This window comes from Oncorhynchus tshawytscha, unplaced genomic scaffold (assembly GCF_018296145.1).
Source record: "Oncorhynchus tshawytscha isolate Ot180627B unplaced genomic scaffold, Otsh_v2.0 Un_contig_5704_pilon_pilon, whole genome shotgun sequence".
NCBI lineage: Eukaryota > Metazoa > Chordata > Actinopteri > Salmoniformes > Salmonidae > Oncorhynchus > Oncorhynchus tshawytscha.
In genome coordinates this window covers 47,445-73,109 of record NW_024609011.1, presented here as the reverse complement: position 1 = coordinate 73,109, position 25,665 = coordinate 47,445, and the positions used below count along the sequence as shown (strand labels likewise).

General features: G+C 47.8%; 1 protein-coding gene and 1 long non-coding RNA gene across 2 annotated transcripts in view; one reads left to right on the top strand and one right to left on the bottom strand.

Moving 5' to 3' along the window:
- The window catches only part of LOC112240934 (serine/threonine-protein kinase TBK1-like), a gene marked incomplete at its 5' end in the record, with an annotated part of 44,372 nt that extends 22,342 nt beyond the window's left edge, over positions 1–22,030 (top strand). The window contains 3 exon segments of the mRNA XM_042314004.1: positions 16,067–16,170; positions 18,183–18,254; positions 21,517–22,030. Of these exon segments, the coding sequence (XP_042169938.1) occupies positions 16,067–16,170; positions 18,183–18,254; positions 21,517–21,568 (228 nt within the window).
- Positions 22,031–22,055: 25 nt separating this feature from the next.
- On the bottom strand, positions 22,056–23,024 carry LOC121844113. Its single transcript, XR_006081851.1, has 2 exons — positions 22,919–23,024; positions 22,056–22,878 (listed from the first exon to the last, which is right to left on the bottom strand). It is a non-coding gene; the product is annotated as an uncharacterized LOC121844113 (long non-coding RNA).
- Positions 23,025–25,665: the final 2,641 nt, after the last annotated feature.

Genomic DNA, 25,665 nt, shown 5'->3' with positions numbered 1-25,665 from the left:
CAATATCTAGGAGTGGGATAACAGAGACCCTGACCTAGCTCTATATCTAGGAGTCGGATAACACTCAGACCCTGACCTAGCACTATATCTAGGAATGGGATAACAGAGACCCTGACCTAGCTCAATATCTAGGAGTGGGATAACACTCAGACCCTGACCTAGCTCAATATCTAGGAGTAGGATAACAGAGACCCTGACCTAGCTCAATATCTAGGAGTGGGATAACAGAGACCCTGACCTAGCTCAATATCTAGGAGTGGGATAACAGAGACCCTGACCTAGCTCAATTTCTAGGAGTGGGATAACAGAGACCCTGACCTAGCTCAATATCTAGGAGTGGGATAACACCCAGACCCTGACCTAGCTCAATATCTAGGAGTGGGATAACAGAGACCCTGACCGCTCAATATCTAGGAGTGGGATAACAGAGACCCTGACCTAGCTCAATATCTAGGAGTGGGATAACACCCAGACCCTGACCTAGCTCAATATCTAGGAGTGGGATAACAGAGACCCTGACCTAGCTCAATATCTAGGAGTGGGATAACAGAGACCCTGACCTAGCTCAATATCTAGGAGTGGGATAACAGAGACCCTGACCTAGCTCAATATCTAGGAGTGGGATAACACTCAGACCCTGACCTAGCTCAATATCTAGGAGTGGGATAACACTCAGACCCTGACCTAGCTCAATATCTAGGAGTGGGATAACACTCAGACCCTGACCTAGCTCAATATCTAGGAGTGGGATAACACCCAGACCCCGACCCAGCTCTATATCTAGGAGTGGGATAACAGAGACCCTGACCTAGCTAAATATCTAGGAGTGGGATAACACCCAGACCCTGACCCAGCTCAATATCTAGGAGTGGGATAACAGAGACCCTGACCTAGCTCAATATCTAGGAGTGGGATAACACTCAGACCCTGACCTAGCTCAATATCTAGGAGTGGGATAACACTCAGACCCTGACCTAGCTCAATATCTAGGAGTGGGATAACACTCAGACCCTGACCTAGCTCAATATCTAGGAGTGGGATAACACCCAGACCCCGACCCAGCTCTATATCTAGGAGTGGGATAACAGAGACCCTGACCTAGCTAAATATCTAGGAGTGGGATAACACTCAGACCCTGACCTAGCTCAATATCTAGGAGTGGGATAACACCCAGACCCTGACCCAGCTCTATATCTAGGAGTGGGATAACAGAGACCCTGACCTAGCTCAATATCTAGGAGTGGGATAACAGAGACCCTGACCTAGCTCAATATCTAGGAGTGGGATAACAGAGACCCTGACCTAGCTCAATATCTAGGAGTGGGATAACAGAGACCCTGACCTAGCTCTATATCTAGGAGTCGGATAACACTCAGACCCTGACCTAGCACTATATCTAGGAATGGGATAACAGAGACCCTGACCTAGCTCAATATCTAGGAGTGGGATAACACTCAGACCCTGACCTAGCTCAATATCTAGGAGTAGGATAACAGAGACCCTGACCTAGCTCAATATCTAGGAGTGGGATAACAGAGACCCTGACCTAGCTCAATATCTAGGAGTGGGATAACAGAGACCCTGACCTAGCTCAATTTCTAGGAGTGGGATAACAGAGACCCTGACCTAGCTCAATATCTAGGAGTGGGATAACACCCAGACCCTGACCTAGCTCAATATCTAGGAGTGGGATAACAGAGACCCTGACCGCTCAATATCTAGGAGTGGGATAACAGAGACCCTGACCTAGCTCAATATCTAGGAGTGGGATAACACCCAGACCCTGACCTAGCTCAATATCTAGGAGTGGGATAACAGAGACCCTGACCTAGCTCAATATCTAGGAGTGGGATAACAGAGACCCTGACCTAGCTCAATATCTAGGAGTGGGATAACAGAGACCCTGACCTAGCTCAATATCTAGGAGTGGGATAACACTCAGACCCTGACCTAGCTCAATATCTAGGAGTGGGATAACACTCAGACCCTGACCTAGCTCAATATCTAGGAGTGGGATAACACTCAGACCCTGACCTAGCTCAATATCTAGGAGTGGGATAACACCCAGACCCCGACCCAGCTCTATATCTAGGAGTGGGATAACAGAGACCCTGACCTAGCTAAATATCTAGGAGTGGGATAACACCCAGACCCTGACCCAGCTCTATATCTAGGAGTGGGATAACAGAGACCCTGACCTAGCTCAATATCTAGGAGTGGGATAACAGAGACCCTGACCTAGCTCAATATCTAGGAGTGGGATAACAGAGACCCTGACCTAGCTCAATATCTAGGAGTGGGATAACAGAGACCCTGACCTAGCTCTATATCTAGGAGTCGGATAACACTCAGACCCTGACCTAGCACTATATCTAGGAATGGGATAACAGAGACCCTGACCTAGCTCAATATCTAGGAGTGGGATAACACTCAGACCCTGATCTAGCTCAATATCTAGGAGTAGGATAACAGAGACCCTGACCTAGCTCAATATCTAGGAGTGGGATAACAGAGACCCTGACCTAGCTCAATATCTAGGAGTGGGATAACAGAGACCCTGACCTAGCTCTATATCTAGGAGTCGGATAACACTCAGACCCTGACCTAGCACTATATCTAGGAATGGGATAACACTCAGACCCTGACCTAGCTCAATATCTAGGAGTAGGATAACAGAGACCCTGACCTAGCTCAATATCTAGGAGTGGGATAACAGAGACCCTGACCTAGCTCAATATCTAGGAGTGGGATAACAGAGACCCTGACCTTGCTCAATATCTAGGAGTGGGATAACAGAGACCCTGACCTAGCTCAATATCTAGGAGTAGGATAACAGAGACCCTGACCTAGCTCAATATCTAGGAGTGGGATAACAGAGACCCTGACCTAGCTCAATATCTAGGAGTGGGATAACACCCAGACCCTGACCTAGCTCAATATCTAGGAGTGGGATAACAGAGACCCTGACCTAGCTCAATATCTAGGAGTGGGATAACAGAGACCCTGACCTAGCTCAATATCTAGGAGTGGGATAACACTCACACCCTGACCTAGCTCAATATCTAGGAGTGGGATAACACTCAGACCCTGACCTAGCTCAATATCTAGGAGTGGGATAACAGAGACCCTGACCTAGCTCAATATCTAGGAGTGGGATAACACTCAGACCCTGACCTAGCTCAATATCTAGGAGTGGGATAACACTCAGACCCTGACCTAGCTCAATATCTAGGAGTGGGATAACACCCAGACCCTGACCCAGCTCTATATCTTGGAGTGGGATAACAGAGACCCTGACCTAGCTGAATATCTAGGAGTGGGATAACAGAGACCCTGACCTAGCTCAATATCTAGGAGTGGGATAACAGAGACCCTGACCTAGCTCAATATCTAGGAGTGGGATAACACCCAGACCCTGACCCAGCTCAATATCTAGGAGTGGGATAACAGAGACCCTGACCTAGCTCAATATCTAGGAGTGGGATAACAGAGACCCTGACCTAGCTCAATATCTAGGAGTGGGATAACACTCAGACCCTGACCTAGCTCAATATCTAGGAGTAGGATAACAGAGACCCTGACCTAGCTCAATATCTAGGAGTGGGATAACAGAGACCCTGACCTAGCTCAATATCTAGGAGTGGGATAACAGAGACCCTGACCTAGCTCAATATCTAGGAGTGGGATAACAGAGACCCTGACCTAGCTCAATATCTAGGAGTGGGATAACAGAGACCCTGACCTAGCTCAATATCTAGGAGTGGGATAACAGAGACCCTGACCTAGCTCAATATCTAGGAGTGGGATAACACTCAGACCCTGACATAGCTCAATATCTAGGAGTGGGATAACACTCAGACCCTGACCTAGCTCAATATCTAGGAGTGGGATAACACTCAGACCCTGACCTAGCTCAATATCTAGGAGTGGGATAACACCCAGACCCTGACCCAGCTCTATATCTAGGAGTGGGATAACAGAGACCCTGACCTAGCTGAATATCTAGGAGTGGGATAACAGAGACCCTGACCTAGCTGAATATCTAGGAGTGGGATAACAGAGACCCTGACCTAGCTCAATATCTAGGAGTGGGATAACAGAGACCCTGACCCTGACCTAGCTCAATATCTAGGAGTGGGATAACAGAGACCCTGACCTAGCTCAATATCTAGGAGTGGGATAACAGAGACCCTGACCTAGCTCAATATCTAGGAGTGGGATAACAGAGACCCTGACCTAGCTCAATATCTAGGAGTGGGATAACACTCAGACCCTGACCTAGCTCAATATCTAGGAGTGGGATAACACTCAGACCCTGACCTAGCTCAATATCTAGGAGTGGGATAACACTCAGACCCTGACCTAGCTCAATATCTAGGAGTGGGATAACACCCAGACCCTGACCCAGCTTTATATCTAGGAGTGGGATAACAGAGACCCTGACCTAGCTCAATATCTAGGAGTGGGATAACAGAGACCCTGACCTAGCTCAATATCTAGGAGTGGGATAACAGAGACCCTGACCTAGCTCAATATCTAGGAGTGGGATAACAGAGACCCTGACCTAGCTCAATATCTAGGAGTGGGATAACAGAGACCCTGACCTAGCTCAATATCTAGGAGTGGGATAACAGAGACCCTGACCTAGCTCAATATCTAGGAGTGGGATAACAGAGACCCTGACCTAGCTCAATATCTAGGAGTGGGATAACAGAGACCCTGACCTAGCTCAATATCTAGGAGTGGGATAACACCCAGACCCCGACCCAGCTCTATATCTAGGAGTGGGATAACAGAGACCCTGACCTAGCTAAATATCTAGGAGTGGGATAACACTCAGACCCTGACCTAGCTCAATATCTAGGAGTGGGATAACACCCAGACCCTGACCCAGCTCTATATCTAGGAGTGGGATAACAGAGACCCTGACCTAGCTCAATATCTAGGAGTGGGATAACAGAGACCCTGACCTAGCTCAATATCTAGGAGTGGGATAACAGAGACCCTGACCTAGCTCAATATCTAGGAGTGGGATAACAGAGACCCTGACCTAGCTCTATATCTAGGAGTCGGATAACACTCAGACCCTGACCTAGCACTATATCTAGGAATGGGATAACAGAGACCCTGACCTAGCTCAATATCTAGGAGTGGGATAACACTCAGACCCTGACCTAGCTCAATATCTAGGAGTAGGATAACAGAGACCCTGACCTAGCTCAATATCTAGGAGTGGGATAACAGAGACCCTGACCTAGCTCAATATCTAGGAGTGGGATAACAGAGACCCTGACCTAGCTCAATTTCTAGGAGTGGGATAACAGAGACCCTGACCTAGCTCAATATCTAGGAGTGGGATAACACCCAGACCCTGACCTAGCTCAATATCTAGGAGTGGGATAACAGAGACCCTGACCGCTCAATATCTAGGAGTGGGATAACAGAGACCCTGACCTAGCTCAATATCTAGGAGTGGGATAACACCCAGACCCTGACCTAGCTCAATATCTAGGAGTGGGATAACAGAGACCCTGACCTAGCTCAATATCTAGGAGTGGGATAACAGAGACCCTGACCTAGCTCAATATCTAGGAGTGGGATAACAGAGACCCTGACCTAGCTCAATATCTAGGAGTGGGATAACACTCAGACCCTGACCTAGCTCAATATCTAGGAGTGGGATAACACTCAGACCCTGACCTAGCTCAATATCTAGGAGTGGGATAACACTCAGACCCTGACCTAGCTCAATATCTAGGAGTGGGATAACACCCAGACCCCGACCCAGCTCTATATCTAGGAGTGGGATAACAGAGACCCTGACCTAGCTAAATATCTAGGAGTGGGATAACACCCAGACCCTGACCCAGCTCTATATCTAGGAGTGGGATAACAGAGACCCTGACCTAGCTCAATATCTAGGAGTGGGATAACAGAGACCCTGACCTAGCTCAATATCTAGGAGTGGGATAACAGAGACCCTGACCTAGCTCAATATCTAGGAGTGGGATAACAGAGACCCTGACCTAGCTCTATATCTAGGAGTCGGATAACACTCAGACCCTGACCTAGCACTATATCTAGGAATGGGATAACAGAGACCCTGACCTAGCTCAATATCTAGGAGTGGGATAACACTCAGACCCTGATCTAGCTCAATATCTAGGAGTAGGATAACAGAGACCCTGACCTAGCTCAATATCTAGGAGTGGGATAACAGAGACCCTGACCTAGCTCAATATCTAGGAGTGGGATAACAGAGACCCTGACCTAGCTCTATATCTAGGAGTCGGATAACACTCAGACCCTGACCTAGCACTATATCTAGGAATGGGATAACACTCAGACCCTGACCTAGCTCAATATCTAGGAGTAGGATAACAGAGACCCTGACCTAGCTCAATATCTAGGAGTGGGATAACAGAGACCCTGACCTAGCTCAATATCTAGGAGTGGGATAACAGAGACCCTGACCTTGCTCAATATCTAGGAGTGGGATAACAGAGACCCTGACCTAGCTCAATATCTAGGAGTAGGATAACAGAGACCCTGACCTAGCTCAATATCTAGGAGTGGGATAACAGAGACCCTGACCTAGCTCAATATCTAGGAGTGGGATAACACCCAGACCCTGACCTAGCTCAATATCTAGGAGTGGGATAACAGAGACCCTGACCTAGCTCAATATCTAGGAGTGGGATAACAGAGACCCTGACCTAGCTCAATATCTAGGAGTGGGATAACACTCACACCCTGACCTAGCTCAATATCTAGGAGTGGGATAACACTCAGACCCTGACCTAGCTCAATATCTAGGAGTGGGATAACAGAGACCCTGACCTAGCTCAATATCTAGGAGTGGGATAACACTCAGACCCTGACCTAGCTCAATATCTAGGAGTGGGATAACACTCAGACCCTGACCTAGCTCAATATCTAGGAGTGGGATAACACCCAGACCCTGACCCAGCTCTATATCTTGGAGTGGGATAACAGAGACCCTGACCTAGCTGAATATCTAGGAGTGGGATAACAGAGACCCTGACCTAGCTCAATATCTAGGAGTGGGATAACAGAGACCCTGACCTAGCTCAATATCTAGGAGTGGGATAACACCCAGACCCTGACCCAGCTCAATATCTAGGAGTGGGATAACAGAGACCCTGACCTAGCTCAATATCTAGGAGTGGGATAACAGAGACCCTGACCTAGCTCAATATCTAGGAGTGGGATAACACTCAGACCCTGACCTAGCTCAATATCTAGGAGTAGGATAACAGAGACCCTGACCTAGCTCAATATCTAGGAGTGGGATAACAGAGACCCTGACCTAGCTCAATATCTAGGAGTGGGATAACAGAGACCCTGACCTAGCTCAATATCTAGGAGTGGGATAACAGAGACCCTGACCTAGCTCAATATCTAGGAGTGGGATAACAGAGACCCTGACCTAGCTCAATATCTAGGAGTGGGATAACAGAGACCCTGACCTAGCTCAATATCTAGGAGTGGGATAACACTCAGACCCTGACATAGCTCAATATCTAGGAGTGGGATAACACTCAGACCCTGACCTAGCTCAATATCTAGGAGTGGGATAACACTCAGACCCTGACCTAGCTCAATATCTAGGAGTGGGATAACACCCAGACCCTGACCCAGCTCTATATCTAGGAGTGGGATAACAGAGACCCTGACCTAGCTGAATATCTAGGAGTGGGATAACAGAGACCCTGACCTAGCTGAATATCTAGGAGTGGGATAACAGAGACCCTGACCTAGCTCAATATCTAGGAGTGGGATAACAGAGACCCTGACCCTGACCTAGCTCAATATCTAGGAGTGGGATAACAGAGACCCTGACCTAGCTCAATATCTAGGAGTGGGATAACAGAGACCCTGACCTAGCTCAATATCTAGGAGTGGGATAACAGAGACCCTGACCTAGCTCAATATCTAGGAGTGGGATAACACTCAGACCCTGACCTAGCTCAATATCTAGGAGTGGGATAACACTCAGACCCTGACCTAGCTCAATATCTAGGAGTGGGATAACACTCAGACCCTGACCTAGCTCAATATCTAGGAGTGGGATAACACCCAGACCCTGACCCAGCTTTATATCTAGGAGTGGGATAACAGAGACCCTGACCTAGCTCAATATCTAGGAGTGGGATAACAGAGACCCTGACCTAGCTCAATATCTAGGAGTGGGATAAGAGACCCTGACCTAGCTCAATATCTAGGAGTGGGATAACAGAGACCCTGACCTAGCTCAATATCTAGGAGTGGGATAACAGAGACCCTGACCTAGCTCAATATCTAGGAGTGGGATAACACCCAGACCCTGACCTAGCTCAATATCTAGGAATGGGATAACAGAGACCCTGACCTAGCTCAATATCTAGGAGTGGGATAACACCCAGACCCTGACCTAGCTCAATATCTAGGAGTGGGATAACACCCAGACCCTGACCTAGCTCAATATCTAGGAGTGGGATAACACCCAGACCCTGACCCAGCTCAATATCTAGTAGTGGGATAACACCCAGACCCTGACCTAGCTCAATATCTAGGAGTGGGATAACAGAGACCCTGACCTAGCTCAATATCTAGGAGTGGGATCAGACCCAGACCCTGACCTAGCTCAATATCTAGGAGTGGGATAACACCCAGACCCTGATCTAGCTCTATATCTAGGAGTGGGATAACATAGACCCTGACCTAGCTCAATATCTAGGAGTGGGATAACACCCAGACCCTGACCCAGCTCAATATCTAGGAGTGGGATACCACTCAGACCCTGACCTAGCTCAATATCTAGGAGTGGGATAACACCCAGACCCTGACCCAGCTCAATATCTAGGAGTGGGATAACACCCAGACCCTGACCCAGCTCAATATCTAGGAGTGGGATACCACTCAGACCCTGACCTAGCTCAATATCTAGGAGTGGGATAACACCCTGACCCAGCTCAATATCTAGGAGTGGGATAACACCCAGACCCTGACCTAGCTCAATATCTAGGAGTGGGATAACACCCAGACCCTGACCTAGCTCAATATCTAGGAGTGGGATAACAGAGACCCTGACCTAGCTCAATATCTAGGAGTGGGATAACAGAGACCCTGACCTAGCTCAATATCTAGGAGTGGGATAACAGAGACCCTGACCTAGCTCAATATCTAGGAGTGGGATAACACTCAGACCCTGACCTAGCACTATATCTAGGAATGGGATAACAGAGACCCTGACCTAGCTCAATATCTAGGAGTGGGATAACACTCAGACCCTGACCTAGCTCAATATCTAGGAGTAGGATAACAGAGACCCTGACCTAGCTCAATATCTAGGAGTGGGATAACAGAGACCCTGACCTAGCTCAATATCTAGGAGTGGGATAACAGAGACCCTGACCTAGCTCTATATCTAGGAGTCGGATAACACTCAGACCCTGACCTAGCACTATATCTAGGAATGGGATAACACTCAGACCCTGACCTAGCTCAATATCTAGGAGTAGGATAACAGAGACCCTGACCTAGCTCAATATCTAGGAGTGGGATAACAGAGACCCTGACCTAGCTCAATATCTAGGAGTGGGATAACAGAGACCCTGACCTAGCTCAATATCTAGGAGTGGGATAACAGAGACCCTGACCTAGCTCAATATCTAGGAGTGGGATAACAGAGACCCTGACCTAGCTCAATATCTAGGAGTGGGATAACAGAGACCCTGACCTAGCTCAATATCTAGGAGTGGGATAACACTCACACCCTGACCTAGCTCAATATCTAGGAGTGGGATAACACTCAGACCCTGACCTAGCTCAATATCTAGGAGTGGGATAACACCCAGACCCTGACCTAGCTCAATATCTAGGAGTAGGATAACAGAGACCCTGACCTAGCTCAATATCTAGGAGTGGGATAACAGAGACCCTGACCTAGCTCAATATCTAGGAGTGGGATAACAGAGACCCTGACCTAGCTCAATATCTAGGAGTGGGATAACAGAGACCCTGACCTAGCTCAATATCTAGGAGTGGGATAACACTCAGACCCTGACCTAGCTCAATATCTAGGAGTGGGATAACACTCAGACCCTGACCTAGCTCAATATCTAGGAGTGGGATAACACCCAGACCCTGACCCAGCTCTATATCTTGGAGTGGGATAACAGAGACCCTGACCTAGCTGAATATCTAGGAGTGGGATAACAGAGACCCTGACCTAGCTCAATATCTAGGAGTGGGATAACAGAGACCCTGACCTAGCTCAATATCTAGGAGTGGGATAACAGAGACCCTGACCTAGCTCAATATCTAGGAGTGGGATAACACTCAGACCCTGACCTAGCTCAATATCTAGGAGTAGGATAACAGAGACCCTGACCTAGCTCAATATCTAGGAGTGGGATAACAGAGACCCTGACCTAGCTCAATATCTAGGAGTGGGATAACAGAGACCCTGACCTAGCTCAATATCTAGGAGTGGGATAACAGAGACCCTGACCTAGCTCAATATCTAGGAGTGGGATAACAGAGACCCTGACCTAGCTCAATATCTAGGAGTGGGATAACAGAGACCCTGACCTAGCTCAATATCTAGGAGTGGGATAACACTCAGACCCTGACATAGCTCAATATCTAGGAGTGGGATAACACTCAGACCCTGACCTAGCTCAATATCTAGGAGTGGGATAACACTCAGACCCTGACCTAGCTCAATATCTAGGAGTGGGATAACACCCAGACCCTGACCCAGCTCTATATCTAGGAGTGGGATAACAGAGACCCTGACCTAGCTGAATATCTAGGAGTAGGATAACAGAGACCCTGACCTAGCTCAATATCTAGGAGTGGGATAACAGAGACCCTGACCTAGCTCAATATCTAGGAGTGGGATAACAGAGACCCTGACCTAGCTCAATATCTAGGAGTGGGATAACAGAGACCCTGACCTAGCTCAATATCTAGGAGTGGGATAACACTCAGACCCTGACCTAGCTCAATATCTAGGAGTGGGATAACACTCAGACCCTGACCTAGCTCAATATCTAGGAGTGGGATAACACCCAGACCCTGACCCAGCTCTATATCTTGGAGTGGGATAACAGAGACCCTGACCTAGCTGAATATCTAGGAGTGGGATAACAGAGACCCTGACCTAGCTCAATATCTAGGAGTGGGATAACAGAGACCCTGACCTAGCTCAATATCTAGGAGTGGGATAACAGAGACCCTGACCTAGCTCAATATCTAGGAGTGGGATAACACTCAGACCCTGACCTAGCTCAATATCTAGGAGTAGGATAACAGAGACCCTGACCTAGCTCAATATCTAGGAGTGGGATAACAGAGACCCTGACCTAGCTCAATATCTAGGAGTGGGATAACAGAGACCCTGACCTAGCTCAATATCTAGGAGTGGGATAACAGAGACCCTGACCTAGCTCAATATCTAGGAGTGGGATAACAGAGACCCTGACCTAGCTCAATATCTAGGAGTGGGATAACAGAGACCCTGACCTAGCTCAATATCTAGGAGTGGGATAACACTCAGACCCTGACATAGCTCAATATCTAGGAGTGGGATAACACTCAGACCCTGACCTAGCTCAATATCTAGGAGTGGGATAACACTCAGACCCTGACCTAGCTCAATATCTAGGAGTGGGATAACACCCAGACCCTGACCCAGCTCTATATCTAGGAGTGGGATAACAGAGACCCTGACCTAGCTGAATATCTAGGAGTGGGATAACAGAGACCCTGACCTAGCTGAATATCTAGGAGTGGGATAACAGAGACCCTGACCTAGCTCAATATCTAGGAGTGGGATAACAGAGACCCTGACCCTGACCTAGCTCAATATCTAGGAGTGGGATAACAGAGACCCTGACCTAGCTCAATATCTAGGAGTGGGATAACACCCAGACCCTGACCTAGCTCAATATCTAGGAATGGGATAACAGAGACCCTGACCTAGCTCAATATCTAGGAGTGGGATAACACTCAGACCCTGACCTAGCTCAATATCTAGGAGTGGGATAACACTCAGACCCTGACCTAGCTCAATATCTAGGAGTGGGATAACACCCAGACCCTGACCCAGCTCTATATCTAGGAGTGGGATAACAGAGACCCTGACCTAGCTGAATATCTAGGAGTGGGATAACAGAGACCCTGACCTAGCTCAATATCTAGGAGTGGGATAAGAGAGACCCTGACCTAGCTCAATATCTAGGAGTGGGATAACAGAGACCCTGACCTAGCTCAATATCTAGGAGTGGGATAACAGAGACCCTGACCTAGCTCAATATCTAGGAGTGGGATAACACCCAGACCCTGACCTAGCTCAATATCTAGGAATGGGATAACAGAGACCCTGACCTAGCTCAATATCTAGGAGTGGGATAACACCCAGACCCTGACCTAGCTCAATATCTAGGAGTGGGATAACACCCAGACCCTGACCTAGCTCAATATCTAGGAGTGGGATAACAGAGACCCTGACCTAGCTCAATATCTAGGAGTGGGATCAGACCCTGACCTAGCTCAATATCTAGGAGTGGGATAACACCCAGACCCTGATCTAGCTCTATATCTAGGAGTGGGATAACAGAGACCCTGACCTAGCTCTATATCTAGGAGTGGGATAACATAGACCCTGACCTAGCTCAATATCTAGGAGTGGGATAACACCCAGACCCTGACCCAGCTCAATATCTAGGAGTGGGATAACACCCAGACCCTGACCCAGCTCAATATCTAGGAGTGGGATACCACTCAGACCCTGACCTAGCTCAATATCTAGGAGTGGGATAACACCCAGACCCTGACCCAGCTCAATATCTAGGAGTGGGATAACACCCAGACCCTGACCTAGCTCAATATCTAGGAGTGGGATAACAGAGACCCTGACCTAGCTCAATATCTAGGAGTGGGATAACACCCAGACCCTGACCTAGCTCAATATCTAGGAGTGGGATAACAGAGACCCTGACCTAGCTCAATATCTAGGAGTGGGATAACAGAGACCCAGACCCTGACCTAGCTCAATATCTAGGAGTGGGATAACACCCAGACCCTGACCCAGCTCAATATCTAGGAGTGGGATAACACCCAGACCCTGACCTAGCTCAATATCTAGGAGTGGGATAACAGAGACCCTGACCCAGCTCAATATCTAGGAGTGGGATAACACCCAGACCCTGACCTAGCTCAATATCTAGGAGTGGGATAACACCCAGACCCTGACCTAGCTCAATATCTAGGAGTGGGATAACACCCAGACCCTGACCCAGCTCAATATCTAGGAGTGGGATACCACTCAGACCCTGACCTAGCTCAATATCTAGGAGTGGGATAACACCCAGACCCTGACCCAGCTCAATATCTAGGAGTGGGATAACACCCAGACCCTGACCTAGCTCAATATCTAGGAGTGGGATAACACCCAGACCCTGACCCAGCTCAATATCTAGGAGTGGGATAACACTCAGACCCTGACCTAGCTCAATATCTAGGAGTGGGATAACACTCAGACCCTGACGTAGCTCAATATCTAGGAGTGGGATAACAGAGACCCTGACCTAGCTCAATATCTAGGAGTGGGATAACACCCAGACCCTGACGTAGCTCAATATCTAGGAGTGGGATAACAGAGACCCTGACCTAGCTCAATATCTAGGAGTGGGATAACACCCAGACCCTGACCTAGCTCAATATCTAGGAGTGGGATAACATAGACCCTGACCTAGCTCAATATCTTGGAGTGGGATCGGACCCTGACCTAGCTCAATATCTAGGAGTTGGATAACAGAGACCCAGACCCTGACCTAGCTCAATGTCTAGGAGTGGGATCAGACCCTTACCTAGCTCAATATCTAGGAGTGGGATAACACCCAGACCCTGACCTAGCTCAATATCTAGGAGTGGGATAACACCCTGACCCAGCTCAATACCTAGGAGTGGGATAACACCCAGACCCTGACCTAGCTCAATATCTAGGATTGAGATAACACCGACCTAGCTCAATATCTAGGAGTGGGATAACACCCAGACCCTGACCTAGCTCTATATCTAGGAGTGGGATAACACTCAGACCCTGACCTAGCTCTATATCTAGGAGTGGGATAACACCCAGACCCTGACCTAGCTCTATATCTAGGAGTGGGATAACACCCTGACCTAGCTCAATATCTAGGAGTGGGATAACACTCAGACCCTGACCGCTCAATATCTAGGAGTGGGATAACACCGACCTAGCTCAATATCCAGGAGTGGGATAACACCCAGACCTAGCTCAATATCTAGGAGTGGGATAACACCCAGACCCTGACCTAGCTCAATATCTAGGAGTGGGATAACACTCAGACCCTGACCCAGCTCAATACCTAGGAGTGGGATAACAGAGACCCTGACCTAGCTCAATATCTAGGAGTGGGATAACAGAGACCCTGACCTAGCTCTATATCTAGGAGTGGGATCAGACCCAGACCCTGACCTACCTCAATATCTAGGAGTGGGATAACAGAGACCCTGACCTAGCTCAACATCTAGGAGTGGGATAACACACAGACGATGACCTAGCTCAATATCTAGGAGTGGGATAACACCCAGACCCTGACCTTGCTCAATATCTAGGAGTGGGATGACACCCAGACCCTGACCTAGCTCAATATCTAGGAGTGGGATAACTCCCAGACCCTGACCCAGCTCAATACCTAGGAGTGGGATAAAACCCTGACCCAGCTCAATATCTAGGAGTGGGATAACACCCAGACCCTGACCTAGCTCAATATCTAGGAGTGGGATAACACTCAGACCCTGACCTAGCTCTATATCTAGGAGTGGGATAACAGAGACCCAGACCCTGACCTAGCTCTATATCTAGGAGTGGGATAACAGAGACCCAGACCCTGACCTAGCTCAATATCTAGGAGTGGGATAACACCCAGACCCTGATCTAGCTCTATATCTAGGAGTGGGATAACAGAGACCCTGACCTAGCTCTATATCTAGGAGTGGGATAACATAGACCCTGACCTAGCTCAATATCTAGGAGTGGGATAACACCCAGACCCTGATCTAGCTCTATATCTAGGAGTGGGATAACAGAGACCCTGACCTAGCTCAATATCTAGGAGTGGGATAACACTTAGACCCTGACCTAGCTCAATATCTAGGAGTGGGATAACACCCAGACCCTGACCTAGCTCTATATCTAGGAGTGGCATAACACTTAGACCCTGAGTTGTCAAACCAGGACCAACAGCTACCGTTTAGTAGCATTTCTGACCATGCTAACATGCTTTCAGAGTTATAAAACCAGGACCAACAGCTACGTTTAGTAGCATTTCTGACCATGCTAACATGGTTTCAGAGTTATAAAACCAGGACCAACAACTACCGTTTAGTAGCATTTCTGACCATGCTAACATGATTTCAGAGTTATAAAACCAGGACCAACAGCTACCGTTTAGTAGCATTTCTGACCATGCTAGCATGGTTTCAGAGTTATAAAACCAGGACCAACAGCTACCGTTTAGTAGCATTTCTGACCATGCTAACATGGTTTCAGAGTTATAAAACCAGGACCAACAGCTACCGTTTAGTAGCATTTCTGACCATGCCAACATGGTTTCAGAGTTATAGAACCAGGACCAACAACTACCGTGTTGTAGCATTTCTGACCATGCTAACATGGTTTCAGAGTTATAAAACCAGGACCAACAACTCGGTTCTGCATAACAGAAGCAGCTAAATAGAGGACCAGTCAACGTTTGGAGACACCTCCTCATTCAAGGGGTTTTCTCTCTGTTTACTATGTTCTACATTGTACAATAATAGTGAAGACATCAAAACTATTAAATAACACATATGGAATAATAACACATATGGAATCTCATGTAGTAAGCAGAAAAGTGTTAAACAAATCTAAATATATTTGAGGTTCTTCAAAGTAGCCACCTTTTGTCTTGATGGCCGCTCTGCATGGGGGGAGTAGACATTGTGGTGCATGAATTCAGTTGTTAATATCCATGTTTGTGTGTTGTAGCTACAGGAGCAGTTACCTGGTAAGGTGCTACCTCTGGCATCCAGTGGTATGGTGAAGCCTCAAGCCTACCTCAGCCAGAGCACCTTGGTAGAGATGACCCTAGGGTGAGTTACTGTCCCTGACCTTTAACCCCTGACCTTACCTCAGCCAGAGCACCTTGGTAGAGATGACCCTGGAGTGAGTTACTGTCCCTGACCTTTAACCCCTGACCTTACCTCAGCCAGAGCACCTTGGTAGAGATGACCCTGGGGTGAGTTACTGTCCCTGACCTTTAACCCCTGACCTTACCTCAGCCAGAGCACCTTGGTAGAGATGACCCTGGGGTGAGTTACTGTCCCTGACCTTTAACCCCTGACCTTACCTCAGCCAGAGCACCTTGGTAGAGATGACCCTGGGGTGAGTTACTCTCCCTGACCTTTAACCCCTGACCTTACCTCAGCCAGAGCACCTTGGTAGAGATGACCCTGGGGTGAGTTACTCTCCCTGACCTTTAACCCCTGACCTTACCTCAGCCAGAGCACCTTGGTAGAGATGACCCTGGGGTGAGTTACTGTCCCTGACCTTTAACCCCTGACCTTACCTCAGCCAGAGCACCTTGGTAGAGATGACCCTGGGGTGAGTTACTGTCCCTGACCTTTAACCCCTGACCTTACCTCAGCCAGAGCACCTTGGTAGAGATGACCCTGGGGTGAGTTACTCTCCCTGACCTTTAACCCCTGACCTTACCTCAGCCAGAGCACCTTGGTAGAGATGACCCTGGGGTGAGTTACTGTCCCTGACCTTTAACCCCTGACCTTACCTCAGCCAGAGCACCTTGGTAGAGATGACCCTGGGGTGAGCTACTGTCCCTGACCCTACATCAGTCAGATCACCCTGGTAGAGATGACCCTGGGGTAAGCTACTGTCCCTGACCCTACATCAGTCAGATCACCCTGGTAGAGATGCCCCTGGGGTAAGCTACTGTCCCTGACCCTACATCAGTCAGATCACCCTGGTAGAGATGCCCCTGGGGTAAGCTACTGTCCCTGACCCTACATCAGTCAGATCACCCTGGTAGAGATGCCCCTGGGGTAAGCTACTGTCCCTGACCCTACATCAGTCAGATCACCCTGGTAGAGATGCCCCTGGGGTAAGCTACTGTCCCTGACCCTACATCAGTCAGATCACCCTGGTAGAGATGCCCCTGGGGTAAGCTACTGTCCCTGACCCTACATCAGTCAGATCACCCTGGTAGAGATCCCCCTGGGTAAGTCTCACTATCATGTCGTTACATCTGAGGACATGTTTGTTGACTTGAGGGATAATCTATAACCAGTAGGACGATAGTCTACCTTCTCAGTGTCCAGTGTTAACCAGTGGGACGATATTCCACCTTCTCAGTGTCCAGTGTTAACCAGTAGGACGATATTCCACCTTCTCAGTGTCCAGTGTTAACCAGTAGGACGATAGACCACCTTCTCAGTGTCCAGTGTTAACCAGTGGGACGATAGTCCACCTTCTCAGTGTCCAGTGTTAACCAGTAGGACGATATTCCACCTTCTCAGTGTCCAGTGTTAACCAGTAGGACGATATTCCACCTTCTCAGTGTCCAGTGTTAACCAGTAGGACGATAGTCCACCTTCTCAGTGTCCAGTGTTAACCAGTAGGACGATATTCCACCTTCTCAGTGTCCAGTGTTAACCAGTAGGACGATATTCCACCTTCTCAGTGTCCAGTGTTAACCAGTAGGACGATATTCCACCTTCTCAGTGTCCAGTGTTAACCAGTAGGACGATATTCCACCTTCTCAGTGTCCAGTGTTAACCAGTAGGACGATATTCCACCTTCAGTGTCCAGTGTTAACCAGTAGGACGATATTCCACCTTCTCAGTGTCCAGTGTTAACCAGTAGGACGATAGTCCACCTTCTCAGTGTCCAGTGTTAACCAGTAGGATGATATTCCACCTTCTCAGTGTCCAGTGTTAACCAGTAGGACGATAGTCCACCTTCTCAGTGTCCAGTGTTAACCAGTAGGACGATAGTCCACCTTCTCAGTGTCCAGTGTTAACCAGTAGGACGATAGTCCACCTTCTCAGTGTCCAGTGTTAACTCTCTCTATCCTTTCTGTGATTTCCAGGATGAAGAAGCTGAAGGAAGAGATGGAGGGGGTAGTAAAGGAGTTGGCCGAGAACAACCACTTCCTGGAGAGGTGAGGACTTGTCTGGCTACACAGAGCTCCCTGTGATGGCCGTATGTTTACTTTATAACAGACCGAGGCCAGCAATTCAAAACATGGTCAATAACCCTGATAAGACATATGAAGGCCTCCTTCCTTCCGTCTGATCAGCTGTTTGGTCCTTCCTGTCAGATCAGCTGTTTGGTCCTTCCTGTCAGATCAGCTGTTTGGTCCTTCCTGTCAGATCAGCTGTCTGGTCCTTCCTGTCAGATCAGCTGTCTGGTCCTTCCTGTCAGATCAGCTGTTTGGTCCTTCCTGTTAGATCAGCTGTCTGGTCCTTCCTGTTAGATCAGCTGTTTGGTCCTTCCTGTTAGATCAGCTGTTTGGTCCTTCCTGCTAGATCAGCTGTTTGGTCCTTCCTGTCAGATCAGCTGTTTGGTCCTTCCTGTTAGATCAGATCAGCTGTTTGGTCCTTCCTGTTAGATCAGATCAGCTGTTTGGTCCTTCCTGTTAGATCAGATCAGCTGTTTGGTCCTTCCTGTCAGATCAGATCAGCTGTCTGGTCCTTCCTGTCAGATCAGCTGTTTGGTCCTTCCTGTCAGATCAGATCAGCTTTTGGTCCTTCCTGTCAGATCAGATCAGCTGTTTGGTCCTTCCTGTCAGATCAGATCAGCTGTTTGGTCCTTCCTGTTAGATCAGCTGTTTGGTCCTTCCTGTTAGATCAGCTGTTTGGTCCTTCCTGTCAGATCAGCTGTTTGGTCCTTCCTGTCAGATCAGCTGTTTGGTCCTTCCTGTCAGATCAGCTGTTTGGTCCTTCCTGTCAGATCAGCTGTTTGGTCCTTCCTGTCAGATCAGCTGTTTGGTCCTTCCTGTTAGATCAGCTGTTTGGTTCTTCCTGTTAGATCAGATCTGTTTGGTCCTTCCTGTTAGATCAGCTGTTTGGTCCTTCCTGTTAGATCAGCTGTTTGGTCCTTCCTGTTAGATCAGCTGTTTGGTCCTTCCTGTCAGATCATCTGTTTGGTCCTTCCTTTCAGATCAGGTCATCTGTTTGGTCCTTCCTTTCAGATCAGGTCATCTGTTTGGTCCTTCCTGTCAGATCAGCTGTCTGGTCCTTCCTGTCAGATCAGCTGTTTGGTCCTTCCTGTTAGATCAGCTGTTTGGTCCTTCCTGTTAGATCAGCTGTTTGGTCCTTCGTGTCAGATCAGATCAGCTGTTTGGTCCTTCCTGTCAGATCAGATCAGCTGTTTGGTCCTTCCTGTCAGATCAGATCAGCTGTTTGGTCCTTCCTGTCAGATCAGCTGTTTGGTCCTTCCTGTCAGATCAGCTGTTTGGTTCTTCCTGTCAGATCAGCTGTTTGGTTCTTCCTGTCAGATCAGCTGTTTGGTCCTTCCTGTCAGATCAGATCAGCTGTTTGGTCCTTCCTGTCAGATCAGATCAGCTGTTTGGTCCTTCCTGTTAGATCAGCTGTCTGGTCCTTCCTGTTAGATCAGCTGTTTGGTCCTTCCTGTTAGATCAGCTGTTTGGTCCTTCCTGTTAGATCAGCTGTTTGGTCCTTCCTGTTAGATCAGCTGTTTGGTCCTTCCTGTTAGATCAGATCAGCTGTTTGGTCCTTCCTGTTAGATCAGATCAGCTGTTTGGTCCTTCCTGTTAGATCAGATCAGCTGTTTGGTCCTTCCTGTTAGATCAGATCAGCTGTTTGGTCCTTCCTGTTAGATCAGATCAGCTGTTTGGTCCTTCCTGTTAGATCAGATCAGCTGTTTGGTCCTTCCTGTTAGATCAGATCAGCTGTTTGGTCCTTCCTGTCAGATCAGCTGTTTGGTCCTTCCTGTTAGATCAGCTGTTTGGTCCTTCCTGTTAGATCAGCTGTTTGGTCCTTCCTGTTATATCAGCTGTTTGGTCCTTCCTGTTAGATCAGATCAGCTGTTTGGTCCTTCCGAGATCAGATCAGCTGTTTGGTCCTTCCTGTCAGATCAGATCAGCTGTTTGGTCCATCTTGTTATATCAGCTGTTTGGTCCTTCCTGTTAGATCAGCTGTTTGGTCCTTCCTGTTAGATCAGCTGTTTGGTCCTTCCTGTTAGATCAGCTGTTTGGTCCTTCCTGTCAGATCAGCTGTTTGGTCCTTCCTGTCAGATCAGCTGTTTGGTCCTTCCTGTCAGATCAGCTGTTTGGTCCTTCCTGTCAGATCAGCTGTTTGGTCCTTCCTGTCAGATCAGCTGTTTGGTCCTTCCTGTCAGATCAGCTGTTTGGTCCTTCCTGTCAGATCAGCTGTTTGGTTCTTCCTGTTAGATCAGATCAGCTGTTTGGTCCTTCCTGTTAGATCAGCTGTTTGGTCCTTCCTGTCAGATCAGATCAGCTGTTTGGTCCTTCCTGTCAGATCAGATCAGCTGTTTGGTCCTTCCTGTCAGATCAGATCAGCTGTTTGGTTCTTCCTGTCAGATCAGATCAGCTGTTTGGTCCTTCCTGTCAGATCAGCTGTTTGGTCCTTCCTGTCAGATCAGTTGTTTGGTCCTTCCTGTTAGATCAGCTGTTTGGTCCTTCCTGTTAGATCAGCTGTTTGGTCCTTCCTGTTAGATCAGCGGTTTGGTCCTTCCTGTTAGATCAGATCAGCGGTTTGGTCCTTCCTGTTAGATCAGATCAGCTGTTTGGTCCTTCCTGTTAGATCAGATCAGCTGTTTGGTCCTTCCTGTTAGATCAGCTGTCTGGTCCTTCCTGTTAGATCAGCTGTCTGGTCCTTCCTGTTAGATCAGCTGTTTGGTCCTTCCTGTTAGATCAGCTGTTTGGTCCTTCCTGTCAGATCAGCTGTTTGGTCCTTCCTGTCAGATCAGTTGTTTGGTCCTTCCTGTTAGATCAGCTGTTTGGTCCTTCCTGTTAGATCAGCTGTTTGGTCCTTCCTGTTAGATCAGCGGTTTGGTCCTTCCTGTTAGATCAGATCAGCGGTTTGGTCCTTCCTGTTAGATCAGATCAGCGGTTTGGTCCTTCCTGTTAGATCAGATCAGCTGTTTGGTCCTTCCTGTTAGATCAGCTGTCTGGTCCTTCCTGTAAGATCAGCTGTCTGGTCCTTCCTGTTAGATCAGCTGTTTGGTCCTTCCTGTTAGATCAGCTGTTTGGTCCTTCCTGTTAGATCAGCTGTTTGGTCCTTCCTGTTAGATCAGCTGTTTGGTCCTTCCTGTTAGATCAGCTGTTTGGTCCTTCCTCCTGTTAGATCAGCTGTTTGGTCCTTCCTGTTAGATCAGCTTCTATTTATGCCCATGCACTATCTATTGATATAATATTGTCTGATGTTGCTGTTTTCCAGGTTTGGCTCTTTGACATTGGATGGAGGAATGAGAAGTGTGGACCGTATCTGAGACCATGTGGCACCTCGCTACACCCTACACCTTCACCCAACCTCCATACCCACCCTACACCTTCACCCAACCTCCATACCCACCCTGAACCCTCCCCCCTGACTCTCAACCCACCCCAAACCCTCACTCGTCGACTCTCACCCACCCCAAACCCTCACTCGTCGACTCTCACCCACCCCAAACCCTCACCCGTCGACTCTCACCCACCCTAAACCCTCACCCCTCGACTCACCCACCCTAAATCCCCACCTCAATCCACTTTCTAGACCAGGGGTCTCCAACCTTTTCTAGCATGAGAGCTACCTTCAAATAGACCCGTTGTTCTCCTCTCTCTGCAACTCTTCCCCGGGTCCTTAGTGTACAAGAGGCACTATGTTTTCTGTCGATATACCTGGTAAAATAATGGTTTAATAAACACTAAAGGAGGCCCTATAAAATCTGAGATGGTTTTTCTCTCCCAAATCTTTCTGTTTTCTCAGTTGATGTATTTCGTTTTTACTCTCAAAACGGCATGTTCTGAGTCCATGTCAATGTTTAAATCACATCAGAAGAAACTATTTTTAGGTTTGGAAGAAAACGAACACGTTTAGATTTTTGGAGTGCAATTCCCTTTTAATTGTGCAGGAAGGAATGTGCCGTTTTAATGTGCCGGTCTGTGGTGGTTCAGTACTGCTGCTGCTGATTTCATGGCATAGTTTACCAAAAAACAAACGGTAGATACAAATGATGTACTTCTTCTAGGTAAGCCTACTTTACTGTTAACATTTTATATGGTTTTGGGGGAAAGTATTTCTGTCAATCTACAAGGCAGTTATCACATCAACTGGCGTTACACTGAATGACAGACAAACACCGGACGGATGGACGCCATATTGCTGAAAATGAATTGGCAGATATTGTGTTAGGTTTGGCTTTTTAATCCAATAGTGGCTAACCAGGGGTGGCATAATGTCGATGTTGCCTTGATTAGATAGTAGCTGGGAGCTTGCGGTGTCTCTGATCTGTGAAATTGAATGTACTTTCAGAATATTTTGGCGAGCTACTAATAGGTGGGCTGGTAGCTACTGGTAGCTGGTGATCGACCTGTTGGAGAGCCCTGATCTAGACCCTGACCCCTACCTGACCCCCACCTCAATCCACTATCTAGACCCTGACCCCCCACCTCAATCCACTATCTAGACCCTGACCCCTACCTGACCCCCACCTCAATCCATTATCTAGACCCTGACCCCCATCTCAATCCACTATATAGACTCTGACCCCCACCTCAATCAGTCTACAGTCTACAGTCTAGACCCCTGACCCCTAACCTGACCCCACCAGTCTACAGTCTAGACCCCTGACGCCTACCTGACCCCACCAGTCTACAGTCTAGACCCCTGACGCCTACCTGACCCCACCAGTCTACAGTCTAGACCCCTGACCCCACCAGTCTACAGTCTAGACCCCTGACCCCTAACTGACCCCGCCAGTCTAGTCTCGACACTGACCCCACCAGTCTACAGTCTAGACCCCTGACCCCAACCTGACCCCACCAGTCTACAGACTAGAACCCTGACCCCTACCTGACCCCACCAGTCTACAGTCTAGACCCCTGACCCCTACCTGACCCCACCAGTCTACAGTCTAGACCCCTGACCCCACCAGTCTACAGTCTACAGACCCCACTCTAGACCCCTGACCCCTAACCCCCAACCTGACCCCACCAGACCCTGACCCCCACCAGTCTACAGTCTAGACCCCTGACCCCTACCTGACCCCACCAGTCTACAGTCTAGACCCCTGACCCCCACCTGACCCCACCAGTCTAGACGCTGCAGAGAAAGGAGAATGTTCCCTCATCTGGCCAGTGGTATATAATTCCTGTGTATATACATGTGTGCTTCATGTTGTAAATAGTCTGAGTCTGTAATGTGTATTATTATTAATGATTTATCTCTCTTCTGGCCTCTTCTCCAAGCTGGCAACTTCTGTTAGAGACTAAAGAGGGGAAATGTCCTTCAGGAATCAACGTTGTATTACCAGATAGTAGTTCTTACTACAACCCTGTCCCAAAATGCCTCGCTATTTCCTTTCTCGTGCTCTACCCATAGTGCACTACTTCTGACCAGAGCCCAGAGGGGGATAGGGGGTCATTTGGGATGTGCCCTCTGTGTTGCTGTAGTGCACTATGAAGGGGAATAGGGGGGTCATTTGGGATGGGCCCTCTGTGTTGCTGTAGTGCACTATGAGGGGAATAGGGGGGTCATTTGGGATGCACTCTCTGTTGTTGCCTTTAGTTTCATTTAGTCTGCAGATCTTTTTTTTACTTCCTGTTTTGGTTAACAGGGTATTATTTTACTTCCTGTTTTGTTAACAGGGTATTATTCATCATCTCTGTTGCCCATCTGGTATAAATATTAAAATGGCTCACAGGCTCAGATTATAGTTGTTGCTCTTTTAAAATAAAATCCTACTGTCCTTAAATAGGATTTCTTATTTGAAATAACCCAAAATGATTACTGTCTTTTGTTTGAACAAATGAAGTGAGTTTCCTCTGATTGGCTCACAGGCTCAGAGTTTCCTCTCTGATTGGCTCACAGGCTGATTATGCAGTTTGGGGTTTTGATTGTATGAACCAATAGGCTTAATGGTGCTGATGAGATGAATACAGGTGAATGATGGAGAAACCCCATCTGTTGGAGCGCGATCACACAGAGATGAATACAGGTGAATGATGGAGAAACCCCATCTGTTGGAGCGCGATCACACAGACTCAAACCATCTCTCCCTCCATTCTGCTGTCTAAAGGCTCTGATCTCTTAGTGTTGGAGCTGTCTAAAGGCTCTGATCTCTTAGTGTTGGAGCTGTCTAAAGGCTCTGATCTCTTAGTGTTGGAGCTGTCTAAAGGCTCTGATCTCTTAGTGTTGGAGCTGTCTAAAGGCTCTGATCTCTTAGTGTTGGAGCTGTCTAAAGGCTCTGATCTCTTAGTGTTGGAGCTGTCTAAAGGCTCTGATCTCTTAGTGTTGGAGCTGTCTAAAGGCTCTGATCTCTGATCTAAAAACAGGCCGTCAGACGTTGTTGTATTTTTTTTAATATTTTTTTATTTCACCTTTATTTAACCAGGTAGGCCAGTTGAGAACAAGTTCTCATTTGCAACTGCGACCTGGCCAAGATAAAGCATAGCAGTGTGAGCAGACAACACAGAGTTACACATGGAATAAACAATTAACAAGTCAATAACACAGTAGAAAACAAAGGGGGGAGTCTATATACAATGTGTGCAAAAGGCATGAGGAGGTAGGCGAATAATTACAATTTTGCAGATTAACACTGGAGTGATAAATGATCAGATGGTCATGTACAGGTAGAGATATTGGTGTGCAAAAGAGCAAGTAAATAAATAAAAACAGTATGGGGATGAGGTAGGTGAAAATGGGTGGGCTATTTACCAATAGACTATGTACAGCAGCAGCGATCGGTTAGCTGCTCAGATAGCTGATGTTTGAAGTTGGTGAGGGAGATAAAAGTCTCCAACTTCAGCGATTTTTGCAATTCGTTCCAGTCACAGGCAGCAGAGTACTGGAACGAAAGGCGGCCAAATGAGGTGTTGGCTTTAGGGATGATCAGTGAGATACACCTGCTGGAGCGCGTGCTACGGATGGGTGTTGCCATCGTGACCAGTGAACTGAGATAAGGCGGAGCTTTACCTAGCATGGACTTGTAGATGACCTGGAGCCAGTGGGTCTGGCGACGAATATGTAATGAGGGCCAGCCGACTAGAGCATACAGGTCGCAGTGGTGGGTGGTATAAGGTGCTTTAGTGACAAAACGGATGGCACTGTGATAGACTGCATCCAGTTTGCTGAGTAGAGTGTTGGAAGCCATTTTGTAGATAACATCGCCGAAGTCGAGGATCGGAAGGATAGTCAGTTTTACTAGGGTAAGCTTGGCGGCGTGAGTGAAGGAGGCTTTGTTACGGAATAGAAAGCCGACTCTTGATTTGATTTTCGATTGGAGATGTTTGATATGAGTCTGGAAGGAGAGTTTGCAGTCTAGCCAGACACCTAGGTACTTATAGATGTCCACATATTCAAGGTCGGAACCATCCAGGGTGG